Source organism: Physeter macrocephalus, chromosome 7 (genome assembly GCF_002837175.3).
Source record: "Physeter macrocephalus isolate SW-GA chromosome 7, ASM283717v5, whole genome shotgun sequence".
Lineage (NCBI taxonomy): Eukaryota > Metazoa > Chordata > Mammalia > Artiodactyla > Physeteridae > Physeter > Physeter macrocephalus.
This window is the reverse complement of record NC_041220.1, coordinates 38,026,320-38,045,580: the sequence shown is the minus strand read 5'-3', so window position 1 is coordinate 38,045,580 and position 19,261 is coordinate 38,026,320. Positions and strand designations below refer to the sequence as shown.

Here is a 19,261-nt window from a genome sequence, read left to right as displayed (position 1 = left end):
AATTCTGGGGTCTATCTCTTTCCCACTTATCACTTTCTCATTTTATTTCTCAGTAGAAAGCATATTTCATAGCATTCAAAAAATTAGCAAGGCAAGTTCATTTATTCCAAACCAGAAATATATAATTTCTTCAAACTGCCCCCAAATTCCCACCATGTAAAATGTTTTTCTTGAACATTACAAAAAGATCGGTCTTAGGGAAAAAAAGTATTTTCATCTCTTACTCAATTGTTATTCTCTCCCAAAGAAAATGTGGGACATGGGTGGGAGATTATGAGCTAATATTTGAAGATATTATCCTCCCTGATATGGAAATTGAACTTGTTTTTATAAGCTAACTATACTTACATGCTTGGACAGTTAGCTTCCCTGTCGATGGGCTCATTGCTGAAAAAAAAAATAGAGCAAAGAATGATAATTTGATATTCTTCTGGTTGGTCTCAATGACCAGAAATTATCAGAGGATACTGACCACATATGGATTCTAGAAAGTTGAGCATATAGGTCAGTCAGGAAAATGGTTATCTGATATAACAGAATATGTGTACAGTTTTTGTAGAGATTTATAGGCAACCGCTAATTAGGTGGGTAATACAAGCAGTAGGTGATTAAGGCACAAATATTGGATGATCCAAACCCACAAATCATTTGTATTAATACAGAACAGTGGTTTTCCAATGGTGCAGGATAAAGCTTCTTTGGATTTTATTTAAGGAAATAGAGAAAGTGGGGAAAGAGGGAGCAACTAGATGGGGTCTTCAGGTTCAAACCTAGGCTCAACCAGAACAGGTCTGCTTTTATCTCTTCTCTTTATTTAAGATTTCGCATAAGCCTTTCTTTGGTCAAAGGGTTTGGGAATGGAAAAAAAAAACTTTGAAAACTACCACATAAACTGTATTTAAAATACTTCTAAAACATGGTTCCTAAATTATTAAAATGATTTTTTTCTGAGGAATAAACTACTGTATATTCTTATCAAACACCTGCTGGATATTGGTAAAGGCCAATTATTGGGCAGAATCTAAGATTAAATTCTGTCATTTCCAACAAAGTTAGGAATCTGATAAAGGAAATACAAACATTTAAATTTAAGGTGACGGACGGTTGCATGAAAACTGATGGTTTTCAAAATAAAAGGGCTTAATGAGTAGAATGAGGGTAGATTGGTTTTACTTATTTCTACCAATGCCATGTTTCTCAGACTCATATTCTTTGTATCTAATTTCTCATTATACACAATAAGAATGTTTCTTTCTACTTACCGTCTATAAATTTCACTTGGGAAACTAGTGATGATGAACTCTACAAAGTGGGAGCTCTTGAGAATATCCAATTCAGGGATACCCTTAAAGGCATACCTAAATCATTATATGGTGAAGAATCAATTTCTCAGGTCATCTTCTCAGTACTTACTTATGAAAGGAACTCAATTTTCAGTTAAATATAGTTTTAAGGTAGTAAATTTCTTATTTTATGTTTTTAAATGTAGGCATACCTTGGAGCTATTGTGGGTTCGGTTCCAGACCACTTCAATAAGGTGAATATTGCAATAAAGCAAGTCACAAATTTTTTGATTTCCCAGTGCATATAAAAGTTTACTTTTACATTATACTGTAGTCCATTAAGTGTGCAATAGCATTACATCTTGAAAAAACTATATATATATATATATATATATATATATATATATATAAAATTTAAAAATACTTCATTGCTAAAACATGCTAAAAATTACCTGACACTACAGGGTTGCCACAAACCTTCAATTTATAAAAACACAACATCTCTGAAGTGCAATAAAGGGAAGTGAAATAAAAAGAGGTATTTTAATATGCCACATGTTAGTAATAAATTAAAATGGAAAACAGTATAATGTGAGAGTTCTTCAGTTAAAACTTCTTCAGCTTAGTTTGAGCAAGATGCAAATCACCCCTTTCCAGGAATGATACCAGGGTGAGTGTAATAGTTGGGAGTGTAATTGGATTTTTATGGAAAGAGTTTTAGAGAGCATGATTACACCTGGAACTAAACTACCCATACACAAGTAACTAGCTGTTTCACATTTCCAGTTTTGAGCAAATACTTTTACTTTCCACATCTAGACGTGAAAAGAAACATTAACACCTTAGTTTTGAAAGTGACCCTCTAACACACTTCTGAGTTGGGAGTAATCATATTCAGGTCAGTACATGCTATAGGTAACATGATGGTAACTGGAACCCACATCAATAACATGTAGGCGGTGAGCTGCTCTTTCACAGCCATGATGTTTGCAATTCAAAGGAGCTGATTTTAATTTTGCTCTGACACATTACATCACGTGAAAGACCCACACCAGACACTTATTTGTCAAGCCAAAACACAGATTCTTGACAAATTATGGATAAATCTTGGGCTACAGGGTTGTATCTATCTGCTCTTTTTATATTTGGAAATTTGGAAAACTTCAAGGTTATAGCTTTTTCTCCCACCAGTTACATTAATGCTTTCAGGTTTCCAACGCATATGCACAATTTGCTAGCTTTCTAAGAGGTAATAATGGCCTATATGTTCCATATTCTATTTTCTTGTGTGTCTTCATGGTATTTCTGTGACTTCAGGAATAACAAACATTATCATTGCAAGTTTATAGATGAGAAGATGGAGGCAAAGGCATGGGCCAATTACTTGGGTGTTCCTGCAGTGACTCAGTGGAGTTAGAATTAGGTAACTCTCAAATCAGGTTCTCCATCAGCACATCCTGCCCTTTAATCTACTATAGTCATTCATATAAGCTTCAGGTCACAAACTGAACCTATAAGAAACAAAGAGCCCAGACAACTGATGACCATTTCATACTTCATTTCTGGTTTCAGATAGCTCAGGCTTTTAAGTTCCTGGCAAATTAACTGGTTGTTGGAAATTACATAGAACACATCATGTAATTTATCAGAGCTTCCACTGTTTCACAACCTCGATTCATTTGTTTCCCCACAAACAAGAATACAAAGGTGGATTAAGCCCTTGACAGGTTCTTCCTTCCTGGTTTGGCAGAGGTCCCCAGGTTTATTCCCTGACTAGCTGACTCTGTCTCATCAGCAAACTCCTGCCCATCCCATTCCTGCAGATTTTCACTTCCTGGTCAGGTTTCCTCTTAAAGAGTCATCCAGACCCTTGCAAGGGCATGGCCTTCTGTTTCACATATGATATTAATCACACTTACTCTGAATCTCATCTGTGACTCTTAAGTCTGGTGTCCCCTGGAATTTGTATGGGAAATCTGCACTTGTCTTCCAGAGATAGATGCTTGTGGAAGCAGCTTTATGTACAGGGTTAAACAGGTTTCTGTTTAGCTGGTCTCCTCAGAGTCTTTAGTATGCTAATATGAGGGATGAATTTCCAAGAGGTGAATATCATAGACTGAGTTTCTGAAATGCGTTTGACCACACCCTTTTTTCACAAGCCTCTCAAGAAATTAGTCATCTAGATTTGAATGTTTGCTCCTTTTTAAAAAAAATTTATTTTTGGCTGCACTGGGCCTTCGTTGCTGCACGCAGGCTTTCTCTAGTTGCAGCGAGTGGGGGTTACTCTTCATTGTGGTGCACGGGCTTCTCATTGCAGTGGCTTCTCTTGTTGCTGAGCACAGCCTCTAGGTGCACGGGCTTCAGTAGTTGTGGCATGCGGGCTCAGTAGTTGTGGCTCGAGAGCTCTAGAGAACAGGCTCAGTAGTTGTGGTGCACAGGCTTAGTTGCTCTGCGGCATGTGGGACCTTCCCGGACAAGGGCTCGAACCCATGTCCCCTGCATTGGCAGGCGGATTCTTAACCACTGCACCACCAGAGAAGTCCCAAATGTTTGCTCCTTTTAATTATTGGAGTACTTAGCCTTTTTTGCCCCTCTTTCACATATATAAAGGTGAATTTGCCTAATTCATAAGAATATAGAAATTAGATGCTGCATGTAAAGGATATAGAGAAGGGCCTTGATAAAGATTATTTCTCTTTTTAGAGAAGCAATAATGGTATAATTGTTCCTATGATTTCTTTTCTAGTTTAGTGATTTTTAAAGCATTACTTAAAAGAAGGCTTTAATGGCTCCAAAATTGATTTACCATTTTCTCAAATGCCCATAGGAAAAAAAGTTAACATAAACTTCATAATTTCACTGTTTACAAAAACTATTCATATTTTAAAAAGGCAACAAATGAGTTTATGTTTTAGAAACAGAAAAACAGTTTTTGCTAAACACTTGGTATTTTCACTTGCTTAGTCATGGAGGAAGTGGCTGGCTCAGATTGACTCTGTTAGTGGTAAAGATTTGATTTTATTTCTGGATGAGTGCCAGTCAATTACTACAGAAAAAATCACTTGACAACTAACTTCAGACATGCTTTCATCAGAGAATAATAAAACCTTTAAAAGTCACTTTTTAACTTGAATTTTTTTCCATCTGAATTCTAGCTATTATTTGGAATGGAAATAATGGTAAATAAGTTTATGATTAGACATAAAATGGACTTAATAGAGAATTTCACATCACATAGAAAGGTACCTACTTACCATCAAGTTCAACTGACGAGGCATTTATTGACAAAGCTCTGGTGTTACTTATCTTCTCATTTAAGATGCTGTGGATTTTCCTTTTTCTCACTGCCCTTGACTCAGCAGAGGGGAACTGGAACACCATAATGACATCTACTATCACACCATCTTCCTCTGGACTGTGACACACAAGAGAAAGGTACTTGTTCAAAGAATACATCCAGTATTATCTCTCTTTTCTGTATTGTCTTCTCCTGAATTATGCCTCAGTTGTTGAAAGTGTCAAGAACTAATCATCTCACATTGATAACTCGTATTTGTCACTTTCTGACTCAAAATCATTTCATATGTTCCCTCTTCAAGTTTTCATTATGTTCTGAGTGAATTTTCCCCATTAATTTGAAGGCTTGTTACAGCATTTGAGTAAGGCTCAGACACCAAAATTTTATCATCAAAATTATAAACCCTGAGGATTGGAAAAAACTTTAATGGTGTCTTTGGCCAGTCCCTCGTGTGATACCTTCATTAGCTCTACAGCCTCCATGATAAGTGGTCATCTAACCCCAGCACAGTAATTAAAAAGATTTACTTCTCTAAAGAGGGTATTTCTCTTTGGTCAGCTCTGATTTTAAGAGAGCTTTTCACTTGGAGTTGAAATATGTCTCCCTAAAGCTTACATTCCATAGGCTTAGGTCTACCAATTGGGACATACATAAAACATCAGTTCCCCCTTCCACATAAAATATTTGAAGACAGTGATATTCTTGGTGTCTGACCCTTCTCCAGATTACACATGTCCAGTTCCTTGAACTTTTTTCATATACACAAGTTCAGGCCCCTTCACTTGTGGGGTTGAATTTTTCCATACTCTTAAAGTAGGAAAACCAAACAATTAAAGGGCTTTAAGAAAAATGGAAACCTATGTGTTGATCTGCCATGTCTTTTATTTTTACATTTCAAAAGATCCAAGCTCTAAAAAGCACTGAAGCCCTATTTTCCTGAATTCTTCAATTTAAAAAAAGAGGGAATCATATCAGTTTGAAGGCATTTTATATATTGTGGTTCATTTAGGCTTTGAAATGTGAAGATATAAATAAACAGAATTTTATGTCAAATTGGTAAATATACAATCTAGTAATCTTCCCTCTTTTTAAATCAGAGGGAAAACATGGTTTACCAAGTGGGATTTCTCTGGACCCACACAAAAGCTTACAAAATGATAGTGGCTACAAGTTCAAAGGACTTCATAAGACTATGATAATTTTGCTAGGATGCTATGGCAAGTCAGAATTTTAAAATGGAGGGCATGAAATCTAGAAAGTTTCAGCAAATACATGCTTTTTATCTCCTAAATATTATAAAATTTATCCAATATATATTGTAAAATCCTTCTGGAGGTCACTAGTTACTCGATAAAGGTATAAAGAACTTGGGGTAAGTCTGCCAATAAAGCATTAGCCTATTGATGAGAAAACCTATTATTATTTCCTTCAGATAGATCTGTCTGACTGTATTCATTTTCTTTAAGAAGATGAGTCACACAGGCCCATATGTTTGTATCTGTTACGTATATGTTCTGCTATGAGCTTTCCAAATAACACAGTTGAAACATCTGAGCAATTTCTGCAAATGACAGGAGTCTTCCCTCTCTACCACAACAAGCAGAAATTCATTAAAACAGGAACATCTTTTTGTTTGGGCATGGCTCCTGTAACTAGGGCTTCATTACAGGTAAGACTTATGATCCCATTTTGTAGTCAACTTTGCCTTCTTAATACTTTTGAAATGACATGTGTATTGAAAGAATACAACTTGGTGCATGCAGTGACATGCTGCTGGGTTTTCCCAAAGCTATGGTTTCTGGTAGTCCCAGGCCTTATAATCAGTTGATGGGATTTGAATCCTGGTTCTGTCATTTGCGAAACTTTGAACATATCACTTAACCTCCCAGAGTCTTAGTTTTTGTGTTTACAAACTGGTGGTCGGCCCTGTATCTCGACACTGTTGTCGAAATAATCAACAGTATATGAGGGTTCCTATCTCTTTTGCCCTTTGTCACTCCAGGATGTGAATCCACCTTTGCCCAAACATACATACGTCAGTCTGACTACTTGGTTCTTGATATAATACTTGTTCAAGGCCGAATCTATAAATATCTCATCCACCTGTTATTACAATAAGAGAGAAACTATGTGTTAATAAGATATTTTATAAGAAGAATATACCCCTGATTAAATGTTAAAGTGGTAGAAAAATGTTTTAACATGAGTAATATCATGATTTAAACCAGTGGTTCTCAATTCCAACTGTGCAACAGAAGCATTTGCAGAATCAAAAAAAAAAAAAAAAGACTTAAAGATGCTGGGGCCCCTCTCCCAGAATTTTGGTTATAAATCGTCTGGACGGAACCTAGGCATTTGTATTTGTAAAAATCTCCCCAGGTGACTCTAATGTGCTGACATAGGTATCTGGGGTAAAGGTTATCTTCCTAAAACTCAACAGAAGGTGAAGCAGAAAGTTGCAGAGCAGAGATGGGACATGGAGGGAGGCCTTGAGAAGTGGTGGAGAGAACCGTGGCTCAGTGCTGGGTTTGAAGCCTGCTTATCCTGCTGCTCATGAACTGGGTGACCTTGGAAAAGTTGCTGAACCAAGCTGAGCCTCAGTATCCTAACCTCTAAAACAAAGATATTGCTATGCTACTCATAGGGTTGTAAGGATTAAACACATATAAAATGTTGGGTATATTTTGGTAGTAGACTGCCGGTGGATCAGGTTAGCCCCCATCCTGGCATCACAGGTCTCAGATTTCTCTGCAGGTCTTTGGCTGTAAGTACAGGGAAGAGGCATTAGAGATTTAGGAAAGAGCTAACAATTTTCTAATTGTTGTTGATTCTGAGCCCTAGGGTAGGTCAGGAAGGAAGAAAGAGTAAGGTGGTTTTACAGGTTTAGGTCAAAGTTGTGTTCCTCAGTTTATGTCAACAGGGGAGGAGAACAAAAACTACTGTTTGGGGTCCATTTGCACAGAATTTTAATTGCCTGCCAAGACATTATGATGCTGTGACTTAATCACACCTAGATTTTTGCTTGCAGTATCCCCTAGTGACCACTTGGTGGCAACAGTGTCATCTGAATGCAGGCACTGCATTTCATACTTGATAGTAGATGAGCCAAATGTGCAAATATTATGTCCTAAATCCTTACGAAAGAGACAAGAAAACCAACTCTCATTTTGAAAAACCCAAAGAATGGAAATAAAAAAGAAGACTGTTTCAGAGATCAAGGAACAAGTTGTGACTTCCTTAGCAGTATCAGGCATTCATAAAAAGCTTAATTGGGAAACAAAATATATATCCCCCCTACTCCTTATAATAACTGTATGAAATAAGAATTATTTTGATTCCTGTTTCATTTGAAGAGGAAACTGACACTCGGAGACATCATGTGAATTTCCCTAGCATCATGTGGATTAATAAACTGGGACTTAAATCTAGGTCTTCTGTCTCTAGGTCCATCTCTTATCAATCACACAACCTCCTTGTTAAATGTGATGTACATTTTACTTCAATTTCTTTCATAGAACATATGACAATAAGTTATAACATAAACAGTCGATTGACTTAAAGTATAAAACTTTTAAACATATATTTGGTAATATATTTTTAAACTTTAGATCAAAGACAGTATTTAGAAAATAGAGAAATTTCTTGTGTCCAGAATATACACTTACTTGTATTTAAATAAGAAAAGCTTAAATGGGCTGAAGAAATGTGGGGTTTATTTGTTAGAAATGAAATTATTTTGTAAGATATGTTTTTGCAAGACCGATAATTGTTTTAATCATTTCTCTTCCGACATACACAGCCAGTCCTATTACTCAGTATCTGGGGGAAATCTAAAATAAAATAAAAGACTAACCAAAACAAAGGGGAGAAAAATGACCAATATTAAAAGGAAAAAAAGTAAATAGTGTTTGGGTATCTAAAGAAGTTTGGTTTGTAATTATCCTCTGAAATTCTACCCACAATAGATCCCTTGGCTGTTTGTGACTTGTTGGTGAAGGTACTGGATTAAGTTTTTGACTCTGGATGACATCATTCATCTGGCAAAATGCCTGCTGAGAAGAATATCTAGCCCCAGCATCCACTCCATCTTTGAATAGTTCAGGTGTCTGGGAAGATAGGAGCTGAAAGAATAACATAAGAAGAATCTAGGTAGAAGTAATTTTGGTAATCACAGAAATATAGAAGTCTCTTCTCTGTAATTCAAATTCCAGGACTGTGTCCCTGTAAAGCCTCATTGGTTGGGTCTGGGGTGAAGCCCAGTATCTTTATGTTATCCTAAAAAATGCTGGGGCACAGAGACTAGCTAACAGGGTTCCTACACTAGAGGAATTTAAAACAGGGGAAATCAGAGAAAACATGAATGTAAACTTTATTGCTGAATGGAGTTTATGTAAGAACTAGCTTTCTAGAGACCCCCCCAAAAATGTTTCCCTGGCAGATTAAGGCCTATTTCACCAGAAACATTCTGCCAGCACTTTGGCATTCTAATTCTAAATTCTCAGAAGTTTCAAAGGACACTTTTTTTAAGCTGTGTGCCAGCTTGTTCTAAGTTTATTATTTATATATCTTAATAGAGTTAGTGATTTATAAATCTATCTTGCTCCCATTTGGAGCCATTTGTAGAGTTTTGTAGTTGGAGTTAGTCCCTCATATTGAACAAAAGACCTTCTTTCAAGGTAGTACCTCTTTATGTTTGATGATTTTGAAATGCTGGAAGTTGCACTGAGACTAAGTTCTAAGAGGGCAATTGAAGGTTAGTTGGGTGTTTAATGGAAGAGTTAGGGAGAGGCCTTCAATTCAGACAAACAGATGGGCCCAGCCATTTAGCTCTCATTCCCAAACTACCTCTGTTCACACATGTAGCCCGCCTTTCAGTTTAGATGCTTCCCAGCCTGCTCCTCTCACAGCAGTCTTTGTATTCACATAGGGGTGTTTCAGAGCTGAGACCACAAACTTCAGAGAGATATGCCACTGAAGACTGGCCAATGGAATATGAAGGCAGTTTCTACCAACATCACACCAGATGAGTGCCTGAGAACTAAAAGTTTAGAGCCAAAACATGCCAAGAAAAAAATTCAGATCCTGTTGCTTTCTCCTAGTTATTGAGTGGCACACAAAGGATGGTATAAGAGATGCTTTTTTAAAAACACACCTTTAACTTTAAATAAGGTTTAAATTTAATTCCAGGGCTGAACTCAAGGTAGAAATAGAGATTAGAGCACAATTGCATTTGAGTCTCTGGTCACAGAGTCATATGTTCAAGGGCCTCACCATCTGTCATTGATCCCCACACCCACAACCCCCATCAACACCACCATTACCTTTCATGCTTGGTAGTGCTGTTTTCAGGCATGTCTTGTTTCCCTGTGTACTTGCCCTTCTCAGGCTATTCCTTTGGTCTGTAGTCCCCTCTCTGATTCTGCTGGCTCTGCTTTTCTGAATCACAACTCTCCTTCAAAGTCTATTTCAGATAAGACCTACTTTGGGTTTATTCCTTGAACCTCAGAGTAATCTTTCCTCTTCCTGTCCTAATTGTTCTCATTCCTCTTATATCTTCTACTCTTTAATATAGTTATTTATGAAAATATATTATCTCCTCTACTAAACTGCAAACCTTTCATGGATAGGGACAATTATTCTTCTTTTCATACTCTACAATATGTAAGAATTCAGCATGCTTTTTTGAATGAATTAATAAAAGGAAGTGAAAATTTATTTATCAGAAAGCCTTGCATTTATCAGGAAGATTTTATTAGTGTTTTTAATGAGATTTACATCAGATTGAGATCAGTGCTCCTAGAGAAAAAAGAAAACTGCCCATGAAGTATTTGAGGGGAATTTTTTCTCCTTGTTGACATTTTCAGTAATTTGATTCCTATGGACTAAGAGCTCCTACCCACTGATATGTGCATGCAACATGTAATGGTTACCCCTCTCCAAAGGCAGCCTATATTCTTTGCCCTCTAAAACTAAGGACCATAATCTCGATCGTTCTTATTGCAGTCCTTTGAAGTTGTTATTCTATCTATTTAAAATCCAGATTTTTGGCAAAACCCAAGGTTTAAGAAGTCAGCTGTGAATCATTACCCTAAGCCTATGTAGAACATGGCCAACCTGAGCACTGATGGTGCTCACAGGATTTTGAGGCTTATTGGTCTTTTGATCTCTTTACCCCTCAAGGAACTAGAAAAAGAACAAACTAAGACTAAGGCTAGCAGAAGGAAAGAGGTAACAAAGATAAGAACAGAAATAAATGAAATAAAGATCAGAAAAACAATAGAAAAGATCAACAAAACTAAGAGCTGTGTTTTTGAAAAGATTAACAAAATTGACAAAACTTTAGTGAGACTATCTAAAAGAAAAAAGAGAGAGAAGACTCAAACAAAATCAGAAATGAAAGAGTAGACATAACACAAAAATACAAAGGGTCATAAGAAACTACTATGAATAATTATAAACCAACAAATTGGATAATCTAGAAGAAATGGATAAATTCCTAGAAAAATACAACCTATCAAGACTGAATCATGAAGAAATAGAAAATCTGAGACCAATAATGAATAAGGAGATTAAATCAGTAATCAAAACCCTCCTCAAAAGGAAAAGCCCAGGACCAGATGGTTTCACTGGTGAATGTTACCAAACATTTAATAAGAATTAATGCCAGTCCTTCTCGAACTCTTCCAAAAAATCAAAGAAGAAGGAACACACCCAAACTTATTTTGCGAGGCCAGCATTACCTTTATACCAAAGCCAGGTAAGGACACTACAAGAAAATAAAACTTCAGACCAATATTCTCAACAGTGTATTAGCAAACTAAATTCAACAGCACATTAACAGGATCATATACCATGATCAAGTGAGATTTATCTCTGGGATTCAAGGATGGTTCAACATATGCAAATCAATAAATGTGACACAACACATCAATAGGATGAAAGCTAAAAATCATATGACCATCTCAATAGATGCAGAAAAAGCATTTGACAGAATACAAGGTTCTTTCATGATAAAAACACTCAACAAATCACGTGTAGAAGGAACATACCTCAACATAATAAACTCCATATATGACAACTGCACAGCTTACACCAAAGCTCAACAGTAAAAGATTGAAATCTTTCCCTCTAAGATCAGGAACAAGATAAGAAGGGTGCCCACTCTCACCACTCCTATTCACCATGTTACTGGGAGTTCTAGCTAGAGCAATCAGGCAAGAAAAAAGAATAAAAGGCATCAAAATCAGACAGGAAGAAGTAAAATTGCCTTTATTTGCAGATGATATAATTTTATATACAGAAAATCTTAAATATGCCACCAAAACACTGTTAGAACTGACCAATGAATTCAGTAAAGTTGCATACATATCAACAGAAAAATCAAACATATAGAATCAACATTCATAGTGTATAGAAATCAGTTGTGTTTCTATACAATAACAACAATATATCTGAAGAAGAAATAAAGAAAACAACCCAATTCATAATAGCATCGAAAACAATAAAATACTTTGGGATAAATTTAACTAAGGAGGTGAAAGATCTTAACAATGAAACTTCAAGACTTTGGTGAAAGGAGCCCTCGTGCACGGTTGGTAGGAATGTAAATTGGCATAGCCACTGTGGAGAAAGTATGGGGGGGTCCTCAAAAAACTAAAATTACCATCTGAGCCAGCAATCCCACTTCTGGGTATAGATCCAAAGGAAATTAAAACAGGATCTCAGAGAGATACCTGCACTCTCATGTTCATCACAGTATTATCCACAATAGGCAAGATATGGAAACAACCTAAGTGTCTGTCAAAAAATAAATGGATAAAGAAGATGTATATACATATATATATACAGTTGACCCTTGAACAATGTCATGGTTAGGGGTGCTGAACCCTGTGCTGTTGAAAATCCCCATATAGCATAACATCCCTCTGTATTCACAGTTCCCATATGGTTCTCTGTATTCATGGTTCTGCATCTGTGGATTCAACCAACCATGGGTCAAATCATATAATCCTACAGTATTTACTAATGAAAAAAAAATCTGCATATAACTGGACCCTTGCAGTTCAAGCCCATAGTGTTCAAAGGTCAGCTGTATATTCCTCAGCCAGGAGAAAGAATGAAATTCTGCCAACATGGTTGGATTTTGAGGGCATTACACTAAGTGAAATAAGTCAGACAAAGACAAATACTTTATTCCAGTTTTATGTGGAATCTAAAAAGCGGAATTCATAGAAACAGATAGTAGAATGGTACTTACTAAGGCTAGGGGATGGGAAAAATGGAGACATATTGATCAAAGAGTACAAACTTCTGGATACAAATTAATAAGTTCTGGTATCCCATGTACATTGTAATGATTATACTTAATGACACTGTGTTAAATACATGAAAGTTGCTAAGAGAGTAGATCTTGTGTTCTCACCACACACAAAAAATGGTAATTATGTGACATGATGGAGGTGTTATAGTGGTAATCATTTTGCAACATAAGTATCATCATATCATATCACATTTTACACCTTAAAATTACACAATGTTATATGTCAATTATATCTTAATAAAGCTGAAAAAATTGATACAAGGAAATGAAGAAACTAAGGATGAAGACATCTTTATATAATTAGTAATGTAATCCCAATGTGTTGGCTAAGTAAAAGTGGTCTGACAGAGCATATAGATTTATAATCTTCATGGATTTAAAAATTAAATGGGAGAAGAATTGATGTAGAACTGAACTTCCTATTATAGCTTAGTCCCTTCCTGACAAATAGAACAATTTAGTGGAGATAGCACCTGTTGGAGTTAACCTATATGGCTTCAAATCTCCCCTCCTTGATTTACCAGCTGTGGACCTTAACTTCAGAGGCTTAGTTCTCTTATCTATCTATAAAGTGTGAATAACAATGCCTCCTTTGCAGTGTTATATTGAAGATTAGACATGAAATATACAACAGTTAGCTTTTTCTTTCAGTATTCAAATTTAACCCATTGAAGGCAGAGGTTGTGGTACACATTTTTCCTCTTTTAGTCATACCTAATCTTCAGTTATGAAATGAACGTGAGTTTGAGCTCCCAAGTAAGAACTCAGTCACGCTCTATACCCAATTTTTCTAACCTCTGAACACAAAGGGTTTTTTTTTGTTTTTTTTTTAAATAATTGCTGCTTATTTTCTTCTCTAAGCTTTCAAATTCATCTCTTCTCTAGACATAGGACCATAGGCCTACACCAGGCATTGGGCCTCTTACTTCTCTTACATTATGCAACTCCAAACTTTAGGGAGTCTAATACCTTTGCTAAGTTGTTTACCTTGACCCAGTTGCCTTTTCTCAAGAGAAGAGCTTCCTGCTTCAGAGAGCCAAGTCTCTCACTGGTGTCTTCAAGTTCCTTTAGAGAGTGTTCCTAAACTACATTATCTCCTTACATCACTTCTGTTTCCAAGTTCTTTGTCTCTACAACTCTAGACACATAGTCCAAAGTTAGTTTGAGGATCATTTCAGGCGCTGTTTCTGGTGTTCCTGGGCACAAAGAAGATAAAATTTAGGACTGCTTTGGGCACAGGAGAAGTGGGTTTTTTTGGAGACAACACTAAGAAAATTCCTAACTGGTGCCATTGTTAATTCAGATGGTGGTCACTGGCACATGCTAATACTATACAGTATTCAATGACCATTGAACCATGTGGGGGGTTGGGTCAAAAATCTGCATATAACTTCATAGTTGGCCCTCTGTATCCCTGGTTCTGCATCTGTAAATTCAACCAACCACCAATCATGTAGTACTGTAGCACATATTTATTTATTTATTTATTTATTTATAGCACGTATTTATTGAAAAGACTGCATGTGAGTGAACCTGCGCGGTTCAAACCCATGTTGTTCAAGGGTCAACTGTAACTGAAAGAGAATAATGTACCAAGGATAATTGCTTGATTTCTGGTGTTTTGTGGGATGGTAGATGGGAAGTAAAATCACACAGATCATTCTTTTTTTTTTTTTTTGCGGTACGCGGGCCTCTCCATTGTGGCCTCTCCCATTGCGGAGCACAGGCTCCGGACGCACAGGCTCAGCGGCCATGGCTCACGGGCCCAGCTGCTCCGCGGCATGTGGGATCTTCCCGGACCGGGGCACGAACCCGTGTCCTCTGCATCGGCAGGTGGACTCTCAACCACTGCGCCACCAGGGAAGCCCCACAGATGATTCTTATGGATGACGAAAATGTAATCTAAAACCCTAACTATATCATTTACTAGCTGAATGATCTTGGGTAAATTAACTTTTCTGTACCTTGATTTTTCAATTTGTAAAATTGTCATAATAATTATACTTACCTCATAAGTTTGTTTTTGAGGATTAACTAAAATAATACAGACACAGTGCTTAATGTGCTAAGCTAATTGAGTGCTTGGCATGCAGTAAATGTTAACTAGTGTTATTGCTATAGTGTTACAAGTTTTTAACTTCCACATTTGTAATGATCCTATACTTTAAAAATATTTCTGAAATATATTTCTTCAAATGAAGTGCTCGCTCAGTCAGTGATCCTACTCAAACTTATAATAATAATAAAAATGACCTACCTATTTAGGAATATCATGGTGTCTGGTTACTGGAGTATTCTCTGAAGAATGGTATGAAAGATGAGATATGTCTGTGCTACTATCTCAAGGAACTGGAATGGGTTTTAGCAGTATCTGAGCATGAACTCATTTTATTTTTGCATCTCTGTTTCCATTCAAATCAGTAAATCTCCAATTATAAGGAAGAACAGGACCTACAACCTGTATTTCTTGGCTGTCTAATTAGCACCCACATAGGTCAGAGAGAAGAATCTGGTTTCACTCATTGGGATTTAGCAACAATAAAAAGGAGTGGCTCAGAATGAGGCATGAACACTTCCTGTAATTCTCCTGAAGGTAAATTGATGGGGATTGGAGGGAAAGGGACATTGTCTCACTTAAACAGGGCTAAAATACTACACAGCCTTTCCTGACCATGTGAACCCTAGTTGATCTTCCTTTTCTTTGAAGTTCTTCTGCACTTATAGTCCTCAACATACAATTTAGTCCTTAACTATATCATGTCATGCTGTTCAGTTTCATGTGTGTTACTGTCATCTCTCCAAGGAGATGGGAAGCAGTTTGAAGAGATGGATCATGGTTTTTTTTCTGTAAGACTCAGGGTCTAAGAAGTGTCATAAGCTGAATAATCATACCATATATTGGTGAGACAGATTGTTTAGTTAGTTACATTGGGAAAACTGGATCACTACCTGGGTTCCTACTTAATATCACATTCAAAGGTGGACTTCAGATGCATTAGAAACCTTCTGTAGAAGGTAGAAGTATAGTTTAATAGAAGAAAATACAGTAAAATAATTTTATAACTTAAAGGAGGAAATAACTTTTTTTAAAAAACTTTAAAAACACAACCATAAGGCTGAGAAAACTGATAAATATGATTACTTTAAAATTATGGAGTTTTGTTTTATGAAGGGCAATATGGTCCAAATTAATAAAAGATGGAATGGATAAGTGCAATGTCTACTACCAATAAACTGTTCCTATCCAGAAATCATAAAAGTCAGAGCAGAAATAAATGAAATAGAGATGAAGAAAACAGAAAAGATCAATGAAACTAAAAACTGGTTCTTTGAAAAGATAAACAAAATTGATAAGCCTTCAGCTAGACTCATCAAGAAAAAGAGGGAGAGGGCTCAAATCAATAAAATTAGAAATGGAAAAGGAGAAAGTTATTATACAATGGACACCACAGAAATACAAAAGATCTTAAGAGACTACTACAAGCAACTATATACCGATAAAATAAACACCTAGAAGAAATGGACAAATTCTTAGAAAGGTACAATCTCCCAAGACTGAACCAGGAAGAAATAGAACATATGAACAGACCAATCACCAGTACTGAAATTGAAACTGATTAAAAAACTCCCAAGAAACAAAAGTCCAGGACTAGATGGCTTCACAGGCAAATTCTGTCAAACATTTATAGAAGAGTTAACACCTAACCTTCTGAAACTCTTCCAAAAAAATTGCAGAGGAAGGAACACTCCAAAGTCATTCTATGAGGCCAGCATCACCCTGATACCAAAACCAGACAAAGATACTACAAAAAAAGAAAATTACAGGTCATTATCACTGATGAATATAGATGCAAAGATCCTCAACAAAATACTAGCAAACCGAATCCAACAATGCATTGAAGGGGTCATACCCCAAGATCAAGTGGGATTTTTCCCAGGGATGCAAGAATTTTTCAGTGTCTGCAAATCAGTCAGTGTGATACACCACATTAACAAACTGAAGAATAAAAACCATATGATCATCTCAATAGATGCAGAAAAAGCTTTTGACAAAATCCAACACTGATTTATGTTACAAATCCTCCAGAAAGTGGGCATTGAGGGAACCTGCTTTAACATAATGAAGGCCATATATGAAGAGGTGCGGCCTTTGGGAGGTGATTAGGTCATGAATGGGATTAGTACCCTATAAAAGAGACCCCAGAGAGCTCTTTAGCTCCCTACTCTCCACCATGTAAGGATACACCAAGAAGTCTGAAGTCTGCAACATGAAAGAGGGTTCTTGCCAGAACCTGACCATGTTAGTGTCATGATTTCAGACTTCCAGCCTCCATTACTATGAGAAATATCTGTTTATAAGCCACTCAAACTATGGTACATTTTTATAGCTGCCCAAACTGACTAAAACAAGGCATTTATAACACAAAGAATAAATTAAAACCATGTGCTCTGCACAAAACAAGAAAATGCATTTTTGCAAGAATGAATACTAATAAAAGAATACATGTGAAATACAGTAATGGTTATCTGTAGTGGGAGGAGAATGAGAGTGTGGTATGAAAATAAAAGAGAAGAAATAAATAATGACAACTAGAGAAAGGCCTTGTAGGTCCTTATGATGATGTTTCATCACGTAACTCAGCCTTTGTACCTGAGGTTCTTTCACACCTAAAAACGTGTGCTTTAGTGAAGCTTCCAAGTCCACCTTCAAACACATAATGTTATAGAGGTACCTCTATAAGTGAATTTCTTTCACTTTTTTTTAAAAGACCTACTTCATTCCTGTCCATTTATTTCAGTAGAAACAATGTCTTAGTTAGCCTAAAACAATGCCAACAATGTTGGCTGTAAAACATAAAGAAAACAAATTTTAAACTTTCCTGTTAAATTATAAATATTTTTTCAAAGTTCAAAGAAATTGTATATCTTTTTTACTAAGATTAATTAAGTTATTATTAATATTTTTACATTGAGGAGGTTATGTGGAGTCACTCAGGGTCAGAGGAATAAAAGAGGTACTAGGGTATGTATCCAAGTTTTTTCTGGCATTCCTCAAGAAATGATCACAAATGCTATTTTCTAAGGTGCTCTGAATATAAAAGAATGGAGGATATATATCAATCTATAAATGTAAATATTGATTTGGGGGGATGAGACTGCAAAATTTAAAAAATGTGCATAATTTAATGAGAATTGAAAATATAGATTAAAAACTCCATCTGTGATGTGGCTGTGAATATGTTACAACTGGGTATGCATGTGGACAAAGATCAAATAGTGGCATGAAAAAATGAAAATGGTTTGAGAAAGAAAGGAAATGTTTTGAGTAAAAAAATGATTCTTTGACTAAAACAAACGAACACCTGACATTTCCACCCTTTTAAAATAATTTTATGCTCTGTGCTTCTTTGTCAAGGAAGTTAACTTGACCTTAGTTTTTGAGTGAGAGTTCACACACATTGAGCAGAGCTGTTATGCAACTGAGTTTACTTTCTTTGGGGGGGGGCTGGGGGCAGTCTTGTATTTCAGTTTTAACAAAATTGTTAGCAGTTCATTTGAATATTGCACAATAGGTCTGGGTATTTTATCTTAATTAGTGTGTTTTTGAGATAAAATGAACATTTATAATCGTCTTTCCTTTTTTCATGTGTTTAAAAAATATTGTAAGTCTTAAAATGTGGTCTAACAAAAAAAGCATGTGGTTTTACAAATAACCACTTCTGGTATGTTTAAGCTTTTCAGTTGGGTAGTATTGTGGTGGAATGGGGGAGCGATGGGCTGGGATACCTTGGCTTCCGTTCTCTCACTTTTAAATCAGGTGGTTTAAAAAGTGACAGCCACTATGGAGAACAGTATGGAGGTTCCTTAAAAAACTACAAATAGAACTACCGTACGACCCAGCAATCCCACTACTGGGCACATACCCTGAAAAAACCATAATTCAAAAAAGTCATGTACCAAAATGTTCATTGCAGCTCTATTTACAATAACCAGGAGATGGAAGCAACCTAAGTGTCCATCAACAGATGAATGGATAAAGAAGATGTGGCCCATATATACAATGGAATATTACTCAGCCATAAAAAAGAAACAAAATTGAGTTATTTGTAGTGAGGTGGATGGACCTAGAGTCTGTCATACAGAGTGAAGTAAGTCAGAAAGAGAAAAACAAATACCGTAGCCTAACACATAGATATGGAATCTAAGAAGAAAAAAAAAAAAGCTCATGAAGAACCTAGGGGTAAAATGGGAATAAAGACACAGACCTACCAGAGAATGGACTTGAGGATATGGGGAGGGGGAAGGGTAAGCTGTGACAAAGTGAGAGAGTGGCATGGACATATATACACTACCAAACGT

The 19,261-nt window shown here is 36.3% G+C and overlaps 1 protein-coding gene across 4 annotated transcripts in view; it reads right to left on the bottom strand.

Moving 5' to 3' along the window:
- The window catches only part of TMPRSS11A (transmembrane serine protease 11A), a 53,796-nt gene that overhangs the window by 13,249 nt on the left and 21,286 nt on the right, over positions 1 to 19,261 (bottom strand). For all 4 annotated transcript variants that reach the window (XM_055085945.1, XM_007122163.4, XM_007122164.4 and 1 more), the window contains 3 exons: positions 6,617 to 6,684; positions 4,538 to 4,698; positions 349 to 387 (listed from right to left, as the gene is read on the bottom strand). In XM_055085945.1, coding sequence (XP_054941920.1) covers positions 349 to 387; positions 4,538 to 4,698; positions 6,617 to 6,684 — 268 coding nt within the window. The remainder of the gene's footprint in view (positions 1 to 348; positions 388 to 4,537; positions 4,699 to 6,616; positions 6,685 to 19,261) is intronic.